This window comes from Hippocampus guttulatus, chromosome 20 (genome assembly GCF_054856545.1).
Source record: "Hippocampus guttulatus isolate MCC_2025c chromosome 20, RoL_Hgut_1.0, whole genome shotgun sequence".
In the NCBI taxonomy this organism is placed as follows: Eukaryota; Metazoa; Chordata; class Actinopteri; order Syngnathiformes; family Syngnathidae; genus Hippocampus; species Hippocampus guttulatus.
In genome coordinates, this window is record NC_141280.1 from 486418 (window position 1) to 502927 (window position 16510).

A 16510-nucleotide genomic window follows, 5' to 3' on the forward strand; every position below is an offset into this window, starting at 1 on the left:
TCTGCCACCCAATTGCCCGCAGCGGTTACCTGTTAAGCAGGGACAAAGAAGCAACGCAACACACACGGGTGGATAAAGAAGGAGAAAGTCACAGAAGACGTTTGAACTTTTTCTTCTTTTTTTTTCCCAAACTTCGGTGATATGACAGTTTTCATAAAATCCATTTCATGACGACATTATCCCGCTCCAGACAACATTACAACGATACTTGGAATTTGAGAGGGTATAACCTGGCACAGCAAATAAAATGTCAACTGAGCATTTTGTCATAGGTTGGGGCTACGTAAAAGGGACGGAAAGTAGTTGGCTTTATACCCAATCTTGGCGCGAGTCCAAAACGCACACACGCACTGCAGTGGATAGTTGAAAGTACAAAGAGGACAAAGCATACATCATAAAATGCTCCAAGATCATCAGAAATATGATTTCAAAAGGTGGAAAAGCGCATGTTAGCCCGGACACTTTAAAAACCCAAAACGTGTTCCGTGGAAAGGCAAGGCATATTTTTTAAAGGCACTTGTAAGTAATCACAGCAGAGAAAAATCTAAAACTATTTACATTTTACACTCAACGTCTCTTTGGGCAACACGGATCCTATGTCGAGAGCATGGGGGCGGGGGCGGGGGCGGGGGGGGGCAAATGACACTTATGCACATTCAAAGCGCAGGGCAAAGCGACGGCAGACCTCATCAGCAGTTGATAAGCAAGGAAATATCCGATCGGTCAAAGGACTGACCCGAATAGAGGCAATTAGGCTCATAAAACGGAATGATAGAACAGCGTTGGAAATATGTCAACACGGCAGATGTAAAAGGCTTCAATCTGCATGTCATTCGGACACTAAAACAGGAACGACGCCTCTCAAGGACGGACGGACGCAATGTCGGCATGTGCAGCTCGACACTTTCCACACGTGAGGTAATGCGCGTCACAGTTCTGTTCAGCAAAACACAGCCGCCATGGCCGCAACGACAACAACGACAACCATCATCATCATCATGTTCGATTGGTACTTGATGCGGTCTTTGGGTCGAGAATGCTCGTCATCAGCAAATGCCAACAAGTTAGAGCACTTGGCACCAGCGCGCGGAAATAAATAAAACACCAATTCGACTCGCATTTAGGAAACTGCGCATTGAGCAAACGATTCAATTTGACGTCACGAAGGGCCGGATTGTTACTGTGTTACTTTGGTCAAGCGATTCTTTTAAGGCCCTTCGCCTGTTGCTTCCATCTGCTCAATCTTCAGAGGTGTCAAATCCGGGACCGGGAAGTTAAAAAAAAAAACAACCCTGCCAGGGTTCGTCTTTGGCCGTCTTTTGACTCTTTTTTCACGTCTGGCTTTGACACCTTTGTGTCGTATGGCGTTGCACGCAATTTGAAATCCGAGCGTATGAGCAAAGAAGGCGTGGCAGCGAGGCGTGTGGCTTCAGAACATTCCGGGGTGGGTGACAACGACGACCTCTGACGGTTGATGCTGCGCAATTGGGCAACGGTTACCGTCGCATGAAAAGACTGACGCGGCTTGTCGAAATGTGCTTTCGAAGAGCCGCTCTCTGAACATCATCACGATAAAGAATGTTAAGAAGAGCGCTCTCTTTTTTTTTTCTTTGGTTGTTGGGGGTGGGGGGGGGGGGGCATTGAAACAAGACCTTCCCTTGAGGGCGTCATCGGTGGTGAACATGAGTGGAAAGGGGACGGCTAAAAGCGGCGGTTCTCACGCCGCTTTCCTTTCGGTCTCCATTCAAGACAAAAGCAGTTTTCCCACATTTTAAGACTTCAAATTTCATTGCATAGTTCCTCGCGATCGATCACATTCAATTAAAGTACTTCAACCCCCGTTTCCTCACTTTTGGCATTTGCAAGACCTGCTCCGGAAGGCACTCGGTCGGGCTCTTGAACCGGCGGCGTCCAAACGCCCGGGTCGGAACCCCCGTGGCGCGGCGCGGCGTGGCGCCGATTAGAGGACGGACTCCCCGGTTTTGCCCGGCGGCTCTTCCCGAGGCTTCTCGTGCACCAGCATCTTCTGGTTGACGTCCTTGAGGGCTTCCTCCTTGGCTCTCTTGCTCCTGGCCTCCACCCACGGGATCAGACACAGCATCGCCCCGCCTATGAGCGGGGGGATGCCTGCCAGGTAGAAGGCCAAGTTGTAGTTTTTCAGCCGATCCCTCAGGAAGCCTGCCGAACGGAGGGGGGGCGATCAGTGGGTCAAAATCACAGCCGCGCGCTACGATGAAGCCATCGGACGGAGAACTAAAACGCGTGCAAGCTGTCGGAGAACACAACAGAAAAGGTCTCCTTTCATCCGGAGGAACGCTCGTCTTGTAAAAAGATCATCGAGGCACGTCATGTGCCAAACCCAACACTAGTTGGTGCAATTCCACTGCCCGTTCTTTCATTTGAGGCTCTTTTTCAGAGCTATTTAAAAATATTGGTCCAGCCACAAAAAAAAAAAAAAAAAGCTTCAAGAAATGCTTTGTTAACATCTTGAAACTTACACAATATTTAATTAACAACATCTGGGAGAAAAGTATGCCTAAGGACGGGGTGAGATTTTAGTCCAGCAAGAGAAGCTTAAAAAAACGGTACCTAAACTACGGCCCGGGGGCCATTTGCGGCCCACTATCCATCTTTCAGTGGCCCGCGACATGACGGAAAAAAAACAACACCCAAACAAGATATATACTAAAAACGATATTTGGCATGGGCTGCAAGGTTAGTTAAAAAGGTGAAGGTGGGCAGAGTGAGAAGTGAGGGTGTTCGAAAAATAGATGCCCTTCAATACTAATACAGAACTTTTCTCTATATTCAAAGATACAAAAAACTCATTCGTGATTAAAAGGATGACACCTCAGTTTCCTTTGCGTGTGTGATCATTGCATTACTAATGGCGAGATAGAAAAGCGCGTCTGACCTGCAATCGGGGGTCCCACAGTCATGGGCACCGACATGAGGCCCAAGAGGAAACCGATGGCCTGGGACACGTCCTCGGCTCCGACCAGCTCAAAGGCGATGGGAGCCATGATGCAGATGAAGCAGCCGTCGAACATCCCCATCAGCAGACACACGGCGATCAGCCCTCCGAAGACGTCGCAAAGCGGGATCATCATCGACATCAGGCCGATCACAAAGAAGGAAGTCACCTGCGAGGATGCGGACGCGGCCCGCGCTCAGTTTTTCTCACCGACGCCCGATCCGCGACACGCCGGCGGGATCTTGCCGATCGAGGTCTCGTTTGAGCTCGACCGACGTGAGAACCGGTTTCGGAGCCGCGCGTTAATACTCGACGCCGGCGGATTTCGAGAGCGCTTTCGAACCAACGGCCGCCGTCGACAGCGCGGAGCTTCAAACGGCCCCCTCGCGGCCTCCGCTTAGTTCTCGGTACCTCGAATATAAATCGACTCCTCGATTTGATTCAAAGTGTACATTTCGAGACCCGACGAGAACGCGCTGGCCCTGCCGCCCGCGCCCGCGTGTCATCGTACGGGGCCGGGGACGTACCTGCAGGTAAACCTTGTTGACCCCGTGAATGTAGTCCGCCACCTGACCAAAGATGAGCCGCCCGATGCCGGATGTGATGCCGATGCACATGAGCAGAACTTCTTTATTGGAATCCTCCCCAAAGCGCTCCTCCACGTGCTTCATCTGGGGAGCGCAAAAAATATATATATTTGATGCCTTCCATATGTCAAAACGAATCTGCGGGCCGATATCTTTTGGACGCGAGAGCTGCTAGAAAGGCAAAAAGGCTTCCGAAATGCTCACATTCCAATCGGTCGACATCGCGCGCGAGGATCGGGACTCATTTCGGAGCAAAAGCCCTCGGCGGTGGCTCCACAACGACATGATTTCATGTCGCATGCATTCTTGACAAATACTTTTCTTTCTTTTTTTTTTGCGGCAAGCACGGGGACTTGGTACAGCCGCGCGTCGCTCGCAGTGGCAAATGAAGAGCGCAAGTACCCAACAAAAGACAGCAGTCATTCGATGTTACATCACTAATGTGTACTTAAGCAAGTTCTCAAGTAAAGAGTTGCTCACTTTAGGTACACGCACAACAAAACAAGACCCCCCCCCCCCCACACACACACGCACTCTCTCTTGACAGAGCGTGCACTCGAGGGAAGCGTGTTTGGCCGCAATCTGACGAACGGCAGCAACGTCCATTCAGAGTGCTGAAACAGCAGCCCTCTTTTGAACAATGACAAAACCTCGTCCAACCCCCCCCCCCCCCACCACCACCCTCCCCGCGCGGTACTTTTTCATAGTGTGAGAAATCAAAGCGCGTGAGCCTGACGTAGCACCAAAATGTTGACACCTCTGCATGAAGCGAGCGGGAATTGACGCGCTTGCTCACAGCGTTGCCCCCCCCCCCCCCCCCCCCGCGCGGCGGTCGACATCGTCAAAGACGACGAGGCCATTTCCATCGCCGCCCGAGGAAGCGGGCGGCATTTGGCGAACGTCGCTCAACGGGCGAGGCTCACCAGATGAACGTAAGGCACAAAGTAGCCATAAAGGGCGGCCGGGATGCCGAAAGCCCAGATGCGATATCCCAGCGATTTCCAAATGTTGAGGTTGAAGATCCGGCCGAGGGGCGGGCAGGCGCCCCGCGCGCTTCGCGCCTTGCGAGGCAGCAGAGGCTTATAGGTGAGGCCGGCCAACATCAGCACCAACATGAAGACGCAGAGGACGCGCATGGTGTTCTGCAGGCCCACTTTGTCCAGCAGGCCCGACAGCACGAAGGGGAGGGTGACGGTGAAGACGCTGCTGCCGGCCGTCACGATGCCGTTCACCAAGCCCAGACGCTTCTTGAAGTAGTGGCCCAGAATCACCAGGCTGGGCTGGTAGGCGAAGGAGCAGCCGCAGGAGAACACGATGCCGTACGTGAAGTACATGGGCCCCAAAGACCTGCGGGAGGCGCAAGGGGAGGCAATTCAAAGACAGACGTGTCCAAAAAATAATAATACAAAAGTGCCCCACCCACCCCCATGAATCGCATCAAGTCAACCAAACGGCAAACATTGGAAACGGACCGAGGTCGTATGCATTTGCTTGTCAGAATTTGGCTCTTTGCCCCAGTCGATGTTATTCCGGAGCGGAGCGGATATTGAGGCGGAGCGAGAAACGGGAGCACTGCAGCAGAGAGGACATTATGGAGCCCCAGAACCGTTTTATACATACACGCGCACGCCCATCACATTTTTCCTTCCGATGAATGAAATCAAGAGCGCAGAAACGACACGTACGGATTGGTGCCCACGGGCGGGTCCAAAGTTCTGACGGAGTCAACAAATCCCAAAAGCAAAGCCATACGAGCGGGAAAAGTTGCACCTTTGCACTTTCAGCTCCGTAAGGCAACGGCAAACGCTCGCATCCACCGCCGTACGCGGTTCAAACAGTCGCTCGATAAGCACTTTACTTATTACGAATACTTGTGCAGAAGTGAAGGAGGCGGGGGGGGGGGGGGGGGATACCGCCACATGTTGGCGCCAGTTTGCCAAACTACGACCAAGAACAGAGTGCCGCGGACGCCGCCTCTCCTCTTATGGGGGAAAATCACGCAGCTACGCGTTCTCCCGGAGGCGATCGTGTGACCGCGCACACGCATAAAAATCAACGCTTTCCGCAGTGGAACCACACAGGCGGATAGTAACTTTCTTAGTGGCCATACAACAGGGGGGGGGGGAAATCATAGGGCCAGAGTATTTCCCTTCATACTCCTCGAACCGAGTATTCGACAAATAGCAGCGAAGGTTCTGCTTCAATTCTGACAAGCGGAGTTGCTATTTTGCTCACGTGACAAAAGAGCTGGCCAGGAGGCCCACCAGGCCGACGGCGGCTCCGCCGACGGCGGTCACTCGGCATCCCAGGATATCCGTGAAGACGCTGACGATCGGAGAGCAGAAGAAGATCATCCCCATGGAGAGGGAGCCCACCCACGCTGCGGGAGACACGCACACACACAAAAGAACCTTGTGATTCAGAAACGGCCTGCCAGTGTCTGCAAACGGCATGGACTTGTCTCGACCGGTCTGTGACACAAAAAAAAAACAAACAAAAAAAACAGGTCGGCGGCTGCCGATTTCCGGAGATTTGTTCACCGAGCCTTTGGGAAAGCGCACTTCAGGACAGGAAGGCGCGCTCAGGAAATCCGAAAGTAGCCACATGCGGCAAAGATTGCGCGCGAGCCCACAGTCGAAATCCCGACAGCGAGCGGAATCAAAGCAAACGTCGTGCGGGAAACGACGAAATCTTAACGCTGTAGGTCAAAGGTCACGGAAAAATGGGGAAACCTGGAAAATGACCCATTGGAAAATGATTTCAGAAGACGTTAGCGTTTCTTCGGCAAAAAAAAAAAAAAAAGGTCAGACGAAGAGGAAGTGGAAATTGGTTGCGGCCAACGGGCGAGGCCGTCGGTCACCCGCTCAATTTGCCGGAAGCCCTTCGGCTGCGCTCTGAACCCGGTTACCCCCCCCCCCCCTCTTCCATGACATTAGCAACTGGAAGAAGAGTGAAGCGCTCATGCGCATGACTCATCGGCAGCGCTAGCTGGAGGAGAACCTTCATTCGCGCACACTCGCGCTCGTCTTGTGATTTCTTCTTCTTGAATTACGGCCATAACGTACTTGGAGGGAAATGCTTGTCCTGCTGCCTTGCAATACGTTAACGCATTCCTGGGTAGCTGCGATGAGACCAAAAAAGAAAAAAACCCATCCACCTCTGCTTTGAAAACTCGAATTGAGGCGATGCCTGCCGAGCACACGGAGGGCCGCGCGATTCCCTCCGCTTGGCATCCGCTCGCCGAGCTATTTATTAACTCGAGTCGATTGGAAAAACAAACGGGCGGGCATCGGTGGGCCAGTATGACACCTTTCTCTGCCTGGACAAATACACACTCGCTCTCCGGCGGAGAAGAGGCGTGTCGCCAAAGAACCCGGGAGAAGAATGAAGCCAATTTCAATTTGAAAAGTCCCAACGGGAAACGGATGATCCAAATTTCAAGCAAACAATCATTTGCAAAACACGTTGAGCCGAGATTTCATCACATCTACGAGAAAGACCTGACATTACATCAGGAAACGGATGATCCGGATTCCGCCCCCCCCCCCTGCCCCCCTACAGTATACATTCTTCATGATATTGCAAGAATCTCGTGGTGCCTCACATTTACCCTCAAGTGTTTTGTTTTTTTGTTTTTTTTCCCCTTTCAAGACCTCCAAAGCACGCGATTGGCTAACGTCCCGTCTCGTAAATATTGCATCTTGTTCTTATGCGGCCGGTAAGAAAAAGTCGCCTCTTACATTTGGGATTTCCTTGGTTCCCTTTTGAAAACGATCCTGCTTGGACTTCACGCCACGCTCGTTCCTCCTCCAAAACAAATAAGCCGCGAGTCAGACGTCAAAATCCAACATTGCGGCGATCGGCTATTAGCCGCTCGAGGTCATCCCGGCCTGCCCGCGTTTGGACACCCGGCGGCGTGGAAAATGGAGGCTTTATTATTATCATTATTATTGTTATTTTTTTGTCTCATGTCCTATTCTTAGCCTGAAGTTCTCCCCATTCCGAGCGACATTCTTACTGTGCCGTTTCTTTAGTATTCAACAACCGGCGGTGGCTCCAAAAATCACAAAGAGCCTATCGCTGACTCCATCGAGGCCTCGCGCACGCACATCTGGCGTTTAACCGACCATATAGGTCGGCAACCTCTCTGGCACCGAGTGCTTCCAGGCGCCGCACTTTTCTGATGCTTACAACACAAGTTCCAAGATGCCGCCCTTTGTGTGTGTGTGTGTGTTTTGGCCTCGCAAAGCAGGAAGTGAAAACCCATGAGGAGAAGTGTGATTTATGGGTGGGCAAAAAAAAAAAAATTGTTGGCAAAGCAGATCAAATGCACACTTGGTATTTTTTTTTTTGGGGGGGGGGGGGGTTGGTTTTGGCCGCAGTGGCAACTCCACGTCCATTTGCGAGAGGTTACATGAGAATGCTGCGGCCCGCGTCAGCGGGAAGGGACGGGCGGGGGTGGCTGGCGCGTACGCGCCCACCATTGGGGGATGACGGCGCAAGCCTCCTCCCAAATGCTGAGCAAAAACAGAAATCCGTCTCAGCGTTTCGCAATACATTTCCTCCGAATTGCATCTGGTTTCAAAACAAGCCAACATTTCAGACTTCATGTCAAAGATGCGGCGATTACTTCAACTGCACAAAAAAATATATATATTTTGGGGGGGGGGGCGACGCGTGGACATTCGTTTTGGGACTCAAGATGTCAATCGCAATCGACGCAGAGCGTGAAAATGCCACCGTTGGCGCCATTCGACCGAGAGAATTGCTTTTTTTTGGGGTGGGGGCGGGGGGGGGGGGGGCTCAGTTGGCTGAGAACGGGGCCTCCGACAGCATTTGCTAGCAAGTTCTCGGATATCTGGGGCCGCGGCCTCGCGAATGGTGTCATGCGCGGGAGGCAAAATCCCGGGCCCTCCCGCGGGGACCCGAGCGCCGCTCATGTTTACCTTCGCTGCGCTTTATCTGCCAACAGCCTTCGCAGAAGCACGGCGCAAGCGCCTGGTCGATCATTAACCACATTTGAGCCCACTTTCTTTTTTTTGGTAATCATAATGGCAGAGCTGACCGGCTGTTCCGAGTTCCGCACAATAGGACAGCCTGTGAACCCGACCCAATCTGTTCCCAACGCATCCCGGCCGCCTCTCGCGCGCACGCGTGCGGCCTAACGGAGGCGGCGGTACTGAAATCCTATTTTCAGTCCACGTGCCAAATGCGGCGCCCCGCAACGAAACGCCAGCTTCTCGCAAACGTGTCCGCCCTCACGTTTTCCAAGCCGAGGTCAGAGTAAAACAAAGGCAAGGCGACACTTCTTGCCCTTATGATGAATGCCGACCGATCACATCGGTACAGGTGACTGGAAAATCGCCTCGGTGCAATCTGAGACCGTCAAGGCTCATTTCGGTCCAAAGGTCTTTGGCTTTCCTGACGACGGGCCGATTTATCAAAAGCAGCTCACCGGTTCTCACAGGGGGGTGGGGTGGGGGACCAGAGTCCACGACGCGGATACAAAGGCCGCCGACCTTGACCTCGGTCGGGTCCGTCGATGGGCTGAGCCACTCCGCCCCCTCGGCAATCCGCCGCCATTGGTGGATTACGATTTCCACTTTTGTGAACGTTCGGCAACAGATGACGTACTCGGCCAGAACGGAAGGCAACTCTTTTTCTGACAAACTCCCTCCTCACTCTGCCCAACTTCACTTTTTTTTAGCTTGCGACCCATGTCAAATGTCATTGTAAGAATTTATTTATTTTATTTTTTCATTTTTGTGCATTGTGTCGCATGGCACTGAAAAATGGATAGCGGGCCATAAACGGCCCCCGGGCCATACTTTGGAAATTTTTTTTTCCGCCAATGGGTGGAAATTAACTTTTGATTCATCGATGGGTCAACAACATAATCGCCGATTTAAAAAAAGGCAAGTTGCAGCCGTAAAGTGCAGTTGGGAGTTGGAGTACGAAATCCAAGCGTTGATGTATTTTTACCTCCACCACTTGGGATACGTCCTCCGAGTGAGGCGGAAATAGCAACGTCGCAGGATGAAAAGGTCCTTGAGAGGATTTATGACGTTTAGCCCTCTCGACAGGATCTCGGCCTCGGCCTCGTTTCAAGCGTCCCCTCAAACCGCAAGCGCAGACAACAATTGAACTGCTCCGTGTGTTTGTCACCCAAGTCTCTTCAATTGAAAGCGGGCGCATTTGTTCACCAGTGCGCTATGTTTATTCACATTTTGAGCGCTCCGCTTTGTTGAATCAACGCAACGCTCTTCTGGAAAGGCGCTTTTAAAAGCTTCGGATTCCATTTTGTCAAGACGAGCCATCACGAGCGCCGTTCGCTAAGCCTCCGTCAGACGGAAAGATTATCGGTGCCTTGGCCGGTTACATAAGCGGGGCTTCAAGTCCAACTTTCCACATTCCCATTGTCTCAGCTCAAGTGGAGGGAAGACACCAATCATTATGACAGAGAGCCGGTGAACTCCGGTCACGGGGGGGTCGGAGGTGGGGGGGGGGGGGCTTTAACGCGTGTCGGCATATCACGACCAAATAGCATGCGAAGACCGTACGTCCCCCCCCTCGGTGTGAGCGGCATCCGAGATGACATCAGAGCAACTTGATCAGACACCGAGCAGCATTTCAGTGACGACTTTGTTTTTTTTTTCAAGGCCGATATTTAGTAAGTTGCTGATCGTGTTGCCCCAAAAATAGGTCAGCCATTCTAAAGAGGAACATACGCGCTTCCTTGCAAGAAAAATGCCTCAGAAAGCACTCGGGAATGCCGCTACTCTAAAGTGAACGGTTGGGGGGGGGGGGGGGGACCCAAATATCAGTTTCATAACAAAGCGCCTTGTTGTCTTTGACTGTTCAGTCTCAGTACGCCAGTATCGGATATTGATGTTTTCGGCGCGCAAGGCCCAAGTATGGGATGTCGCACCCCAAAGGGGTTTGTTTTCTCCATTTCCTCGGTGCAAAATTCAAAATGCGAGACATCGGAGCAACGCGCAAAGCTAGCTTCTTGCTTCAAAGTTAGCACGTGGTGCTCAAAGAAGCAGAAGAGGGGAGCGTCAACGCCGCCTTGGCTAGCAAGAGTTTGTCCAAATAAGAAGCGCAAGCAACTTGTTGGCGCCAACGCGCAATTCGGAGCCTGCTGTTTGAGATCCCAGTACGGGACGTCCAATGTTTCGGTGTCACGCTGCTCAGGGGCGTTAGCGATGTGAATGACGCTGCAGAAGTGTTGGTTCTGTTATGCTATCCATCCATCCATGTGGATGCTGTGTGTGTGTGTGTGTGTGTGTGTGTGTGTGTGTGTGCGCGCTTTTTTTTTTTCCAGTCATGTCAATCTCCAGTGTGGGACAAATCAAGGTGATCTTATCTTGTCTCAATCTGGCCAGGGCATTCAGGATCAGCGCTGGGTGTAACTTTATTAACTCATTCACTCCCAAAGACGTTTTTAAACGTCTTTTTAGACTTGGTCTAGAATTGGCTGGTCCTGAATGAGTTAACAATGGGACCGTTTCAAACTCATCCTCCCAAGGGTCCTCCATGACATCGGCATTTTGCATCCTTTGATTGTTTGGTCAAAACAAGGCCGGTTCAACGCCTGCGGTGGGCTGGGCTCAATTTGGCCAATTCGGAAGCTTTGTTCAAATAATAAAATAAAATACATGCATACATAAAGACATATCCACCGGGATATTGAGCATGCTGCTCTGTCATCCGCCTTGCAGTTTCTGTGGGTTTTTCTTTTTTTTTGGGGGGGGGGGGGTTTAGCTTCCCCTTTGGTCAGCAATTCCAACTTTTAAAGGAGAAACCGTCACACTTTTGATCCACCACCAGAGTGCCACGCCACGCCCCCGAGGGCCCTCTCAAAGCACAGGGAGCAAAGGTTTGGTTTTTGTACAGGGTAATTCATGCTAATGGTGTCCAAACTCGGAATTACTGAGCACCGACACGCCTTCATTGAATTCAGCATATTCATGGGGTCAAACGACCTGTTCTCGTTTCACGTCACTGAATTAGAATCACTACCAATGCTCCAAACAGTGCGGTGAGGCGCACCGGACAAATGAAACCTTGCCATATTCATGCTTGGGGCCCGGGGATCACCCGGCAACCGGTTGATGCAGGATGCGCTCACGCAGCCGCTCGCGAGAAAAACAGATGCGCCGTTTTCTTTCTTTTGTGACGCAACGATCCTGTACTATGGCAAGCCATTTGAGCATTTATTCCAAATCCCTGATAAAACTAGTGAGTATTTCAGCTCGCACTTGTTTACTCGCGCAGGAAATCACGGGTCACAAGTTCACATGTTAGAATAATCCACGATTGACAAGTTAACATGTCGCTGAAAATGAATGACTAGTTGGAGTTTGTATGCAACTAGTTCGACATTCGGTGTCACTCGCGTGGCCGAGTGTCGAACTAGTGCTGAAAGAGACCTAACTAGTGTATCACACTTATGTTTGATATCAGGGATTCGGAATAAATGCTCAAATGGCTTGCCATACTGTACTGTATTCCATCCGCGGAGATTTACGCTTTACGGGCGCACGTTTGAAGGATGTCACGCAGTGACGCGTCGCCAGCCCGCACAGCCCCGCGCCGAGAAAATCACGAAATCGCGAGCAGACACGAAAGCCCCCGCGCGGAGCAGCGTCACGCCGCAAATGAAATGAGAGGCGCAATGTGCTTCACACCAGGAAACGAGCAGATGTCTCCGTGGCTACTGGCCGTGAGCTCACTTCTTCCTGCAGCGCCCGCGGTTGCTTGCTCACACGCTTAATTAACTTTGTCGGAAAATTCATTCATTTCACGGAGTTTCTATCGGAGGCCTTTTCACAAACACGGTCGCGATGTTACTGAAAGGGCGAGTCAAGGGCTGCTCGAATGTTTTGTACTCGCCAGACGAGCCAAAAGTCACCTTCGTGCAAACTGCAAAACATTCATGTTGGACGACGTTGAAATACGACCACTAACTGAGCGCCCCTCCCGCTTTTATTCTTTCTCGTCGCGGTGGTCGCTCACCTGTCTTGAAGCGGAGGTCCTCGTCGTTCTCGGAGCCAAACTCCCGTAGCAGGGAGAGGAAAAGAATACCGAAGGCATTCTGGATCCCGAAGACCGAGCCGTTACACCACATGGCGGCGAGCATGACCAGCCATCCCCAGCCGCCCTCCGGGTGCGCGAACGTGCACTCCGCGCTCTGATCGGGGACGGTCACCTGACTGTCCCCGTTCTCTTTGGTCTCCGCTTCATCCCCATCGGCGAGTTTCTCCTCGACCGGCGCGCCGGCCGGGACGTGGACCTTGTTGGCCGCATCATCATTTGTGACCAGAGTCCCTTCTACCATTGTTGTGCGTGGCAACTTTTGGATTCGCGTCGAGAAGAGCACGAGTAATTTCAAAAATGCGGCTCCGGGTGGCGCTGGTGGTATGAAAGGTGTCTTACATGTGGGGGGGCGGGGGCGGGGTGGGGGCGCAGCATCCGCGGGTGAAGCTGCAGCTGGCGCGGTCGGGATATTTTCGCATCTATCGCAACTGTCAAGAAGCTACCGTGGCCACGTCGAAAATAGCCAGTTCGGCGGGGCGGGGCTTCGGGCCACACTGCCGCTGATTGGACAAAGACGCCTACGCGTGATGTAGCTGGTTGGACGGCCGCACGCAATCAACCGGTGATTGTTCACGAGACAAATTACGACGAGCGATCTTTTTTTTTTTCGGCGGTTCAGAAAACGGATGGATAATAATAATAATATAATAATACATGATGGACGGACGTGACAATTTGTAGCAAAGGAGTGACCGTTTTGACCAAACAAATGCAGTTTGAGCGAATGTCACAACCAGTTCATTGCTTTCACTTTGCTTCAAGTTGGTGGTTTCACTGTTCAAATGAGTATTTAAAAAGCCACCAAATAGTGGGCCGCAGTTTTTCAAGTCAACCTGAAATAACAAAATTAAATGAAGGCATTGGAGAACAAAAAGGGTGTGGCATATTCACATGTAAAAGGAAATGACTAAAACCAGTCATTTATGAATAAAACGGAATACTTCATTAAAAGAACAAAACGTTTTTTTTAATGCGCAGGTCTTTGTAGATAAAGCAGAATGATACTTCTCCAGCATTATGAAATACTGTACAACAATATATTTGAAGAAGACCGATTACGCCTTCCGCTCACTGCCGCAAACGAGTCTTCAAACTGAGTCTTGAGGAGCACATGTTGCATTAGATTTTTGGTTCAATTCCAAATCTGTACTTTCTATCAAAGGAAGAAATAATTGCCACTTTGCAAAACATTCAGTGACTTAATGAGCTGAGCATAAGCTTGACGCTCTGATAAGATTAAGCCTTAACTCTTAAATCGATACAAGGCTTTCACTGAAAGCCGCATTACCTCTATGACTATAACTCGTTTTTTTTCACAGATCGGGAACAATTTGCGCCTTTGAGAAGTGCCATCTTACTTGTGTCTGTTTTTCCATAGCATTTAGAATTTACATTTTTTTTAAAAATACTTTGAAAGTGTCATGATCCCGTCCTGTTTGTCTTTCACTCTGCCGTTAGCTGAGAAAATATCAAGCAGAGGAGACGAGAAAGAACAAGTAGATTGAACACAAGCGCCGTGAGACCTTTTTCTTTTTTTTATTGACCAGTTCCTTCATTTACTTCTTGAACAAGTACGGGCTCTTGCTCCTCCTCTTCCTCAATGTGGGGGCAGTCTCTGGTTCCTCTTTGTCTTTTGCGTAGGGGGCCTCAAGCTCCTCTTCCTCTATAATGTGAGGGGGCTCTGGCTTCTGAGGCTCCGGATGAACACCAACATCATTTACATCTAAAGGACGCCGGAAAACAAACATGCGTGCTTTATCAAACTTTACTCCGTCAAGTCTTACGGCGGCGGTGTCCAAACGACAGCCCGTGGCCCATTTATGGCCCAACGTCAAGTCTTTTAATACATTTATCGTGGTCGCAAACTTCACGTGTTAGCCAAGACGCAGTTCCTGAACTACTCCACACCAGTGCACTGAATTCAAATGAATAAGAATCGAAATTCTAAAAATGCCTTTTTAAATATCATTGGGGAGAGCTCAGTACGACAAATGTCAGATAGGACGACAGAATCGCTTTCGAGTGCTTTATGCGAGGCCGGCTATCACGACCACATTAGTCCAGGGAGGACGTCTGGTCCACTTTGCGCTTCAGGCATTATGTTATTTCTTCAACTTATATTTTGTAGTCACCAGTAAGGAAAATGGTGAGGGGAAATGTATCCGAGCAAGAAGTATTCATTTTAATTAGGAAGTGTAGTGGAGTAGAAATGAATGTTGCCTTCACTATCGCAAAGAACAGCTTGTTGGAAATTGTTTTTTTGCGGTACTCTGTTCTGTTCAAATAATGAGCCCCTGCCAAGGTCAATTCTGTGCCCAGATCACAGAGGGATGATTGCTCAAAAATAATAATAATAATAATCTGAACTATGCAAGAATAAGCGAACAAACCTGATCTGTGTAACAGAACGCGAGGCTGCTTGAAAACAATGTCTGGGAGTTGACGTTTTTTCTCCTCTTTGGTCCGCCGAAGTTCTTCGTACTCTGCTGATGTTCTGGCACACATTTTCACAAGCGAATCGCAACACTTGCTTGCCTCGAGACAACTTCTGTTGACGATATAAAAAAACTGACTTGAGCGGACTCGACTTAAAACTATCGTACTACAGAAAACCGATCAACTCGCGATGCATAAGTTCGAGCAGCTCTCTTATCCTTTTACTTAAAACTGATCTATAATGACCACAAAGCCTTGTGACATCATTCATCTCAATACATCATTTGAAACAAATCAAATTACCGTCTCATTTTTTTGACAAAACAAGATGTCACTCTGAATAAAAGACATATCCTCAAACGGTGATATTGTTCAGGAGCTTCTATTTTTGTGACTCACAACATTACATCATATATATATATATATATATATATATATTGCCCATTTTCAAAAAGCATTTGTCAAATGAAACGGCTAAATCCAAATATTAAATATAAAGTGTATGTAAATGTCAACTAGATAATAGAAAAAATTAAACAAAATAATTAATATATTGAATATATATATATTCAAATTGCTTGTCAAATAAAGTTTTCCTTCTTCCAAAGGTGTTTGCTATTTCAGGTAGTCGTTATCACTATAACACAAGAGTCCACAAAAAACACGCCGACCAACAGCTTTTATTTAGGTACTGTATTTTAGTCTGCGATTTTAGTTGGCAAATTAAATACTGTATCAGCACTTAGATCCACCCGGAACGTTCGACGTCATTACGTCATCGTAAGGCGTCCAAACGTCACTGCCTACATCGACGTTTACGCTAGGGCGCCTGCGCTGTTAGCATCTGCTAGGCGACCTAGCATAGCATCAATTATACTTGGATGTAGCATGAAGCAGTCAGGGACATGCGATCAGCAAACCCTTCTGTCCTTCTTAATCATTTTAGACGAGGACGAGGCTGGCTGTTTGTGCAAAACTTCCCTGTGTCCGGGCAGTCAAGTCTCTACATGTGCCACCATCGAAAATGAAAGAACTGGTGCTAACCTGGGCACTGGCCCGGAACTTGCGAGAGCACAAGCGCGGTGGGAAAGGGCCAGCACGCAGCACCTTGATTCCGCTTCACTTCAAATGTCGCGACATTTTTGTTGACTCCCTGTATAGGATCCCCACACCCACATAGTGCATATTGTAGCTTACCAGGTAAATTAAAAACTCCTTTTTCGTGCGGGTTCATCAGGACGACTGGTAGCCACAGCAGACACACGAAAAAGAATCATCAGGTCTCGTCAACGCCTCCTAGTGGCATAAGTAAGCATGGCAGATGGTGTCTGCGGCGAGTAACTTTTCTTTCCAGAGAATTAATCACCTTGAAAGAGAAAGTTTAAGGGGAACCCCCCCCCCCCACTAATATGAA

General features: G+C 49.8%; 1 protein-coding gene and 1 long non-coding RNA gene across 2 annotated transcripts; both read right to left on the reverse strand.

The window, feature by feature from the left end:
- Positions 1–96: 96 nt before the first annotated feature.
- On the reverse strand, positions 97–13027 carry slc16a10 (solute carrier family 16 member 10). Its single transcript, XM_086100078.1, has 6 exons — positions 12580–13027; positions 5797–5941; positions 4485–4908; positions 3502–3645; positions 2915–3143; positions 97–2178 (listed from the first exon to the last, which is right to left on the reverse strand). The coding sequence occupies exons 1-6, from the start codon at positions 12899–12901 to the stop codon at positions 1961–1963; spliced, it is 1482 nt and encodes a 493-aa protein (XP_085956204.1). The 5' UTR covers positions 12902–13027; the 3' UTR covers positions 97–1960.
- A 1153-nt stretch (positions 13028–14180) lies between these two features.
- On the reverse strand, positions 14181–16403 carry LOC147187320 (uncharacterized). The gene is made up of 3 exons (XR_015097569.1): positions 16294–16403; positions 15051–15208; positions 14181–14383 (listed from the first exon to the last, which is right to left on the reverse strand). It is a non-coding gene; the product is annotated as an uncharacterized LOC147187320 (long non-coding RNA).
- Positions 16404–16510: the final 107 nt, after the last annotated feature.

Coding starts and splice junctions, on each gene's coding strand:
- slc16a10 (XM_086100078.1), bottom strand. CDS start 12,901: ATGGTAGAAGGGACTCTGGTCACAAATGATGATGCGGCCAACAAGGTC. Junction 3,646..4,484: donor TTGTGCCTTACGTTCATCTG/GTGAGCCTCGCC, acceptor TGCGCTCCCCAG/ATGAAGCACGTGGAGGAGCG. Junction 3,144..3,501: donor TCAACAAGGTTTACCTGCAG/GTACGTCCCCGG, acceptor GCATCCTCGCAG/GTGACTTCCTTCTTTGTGAT.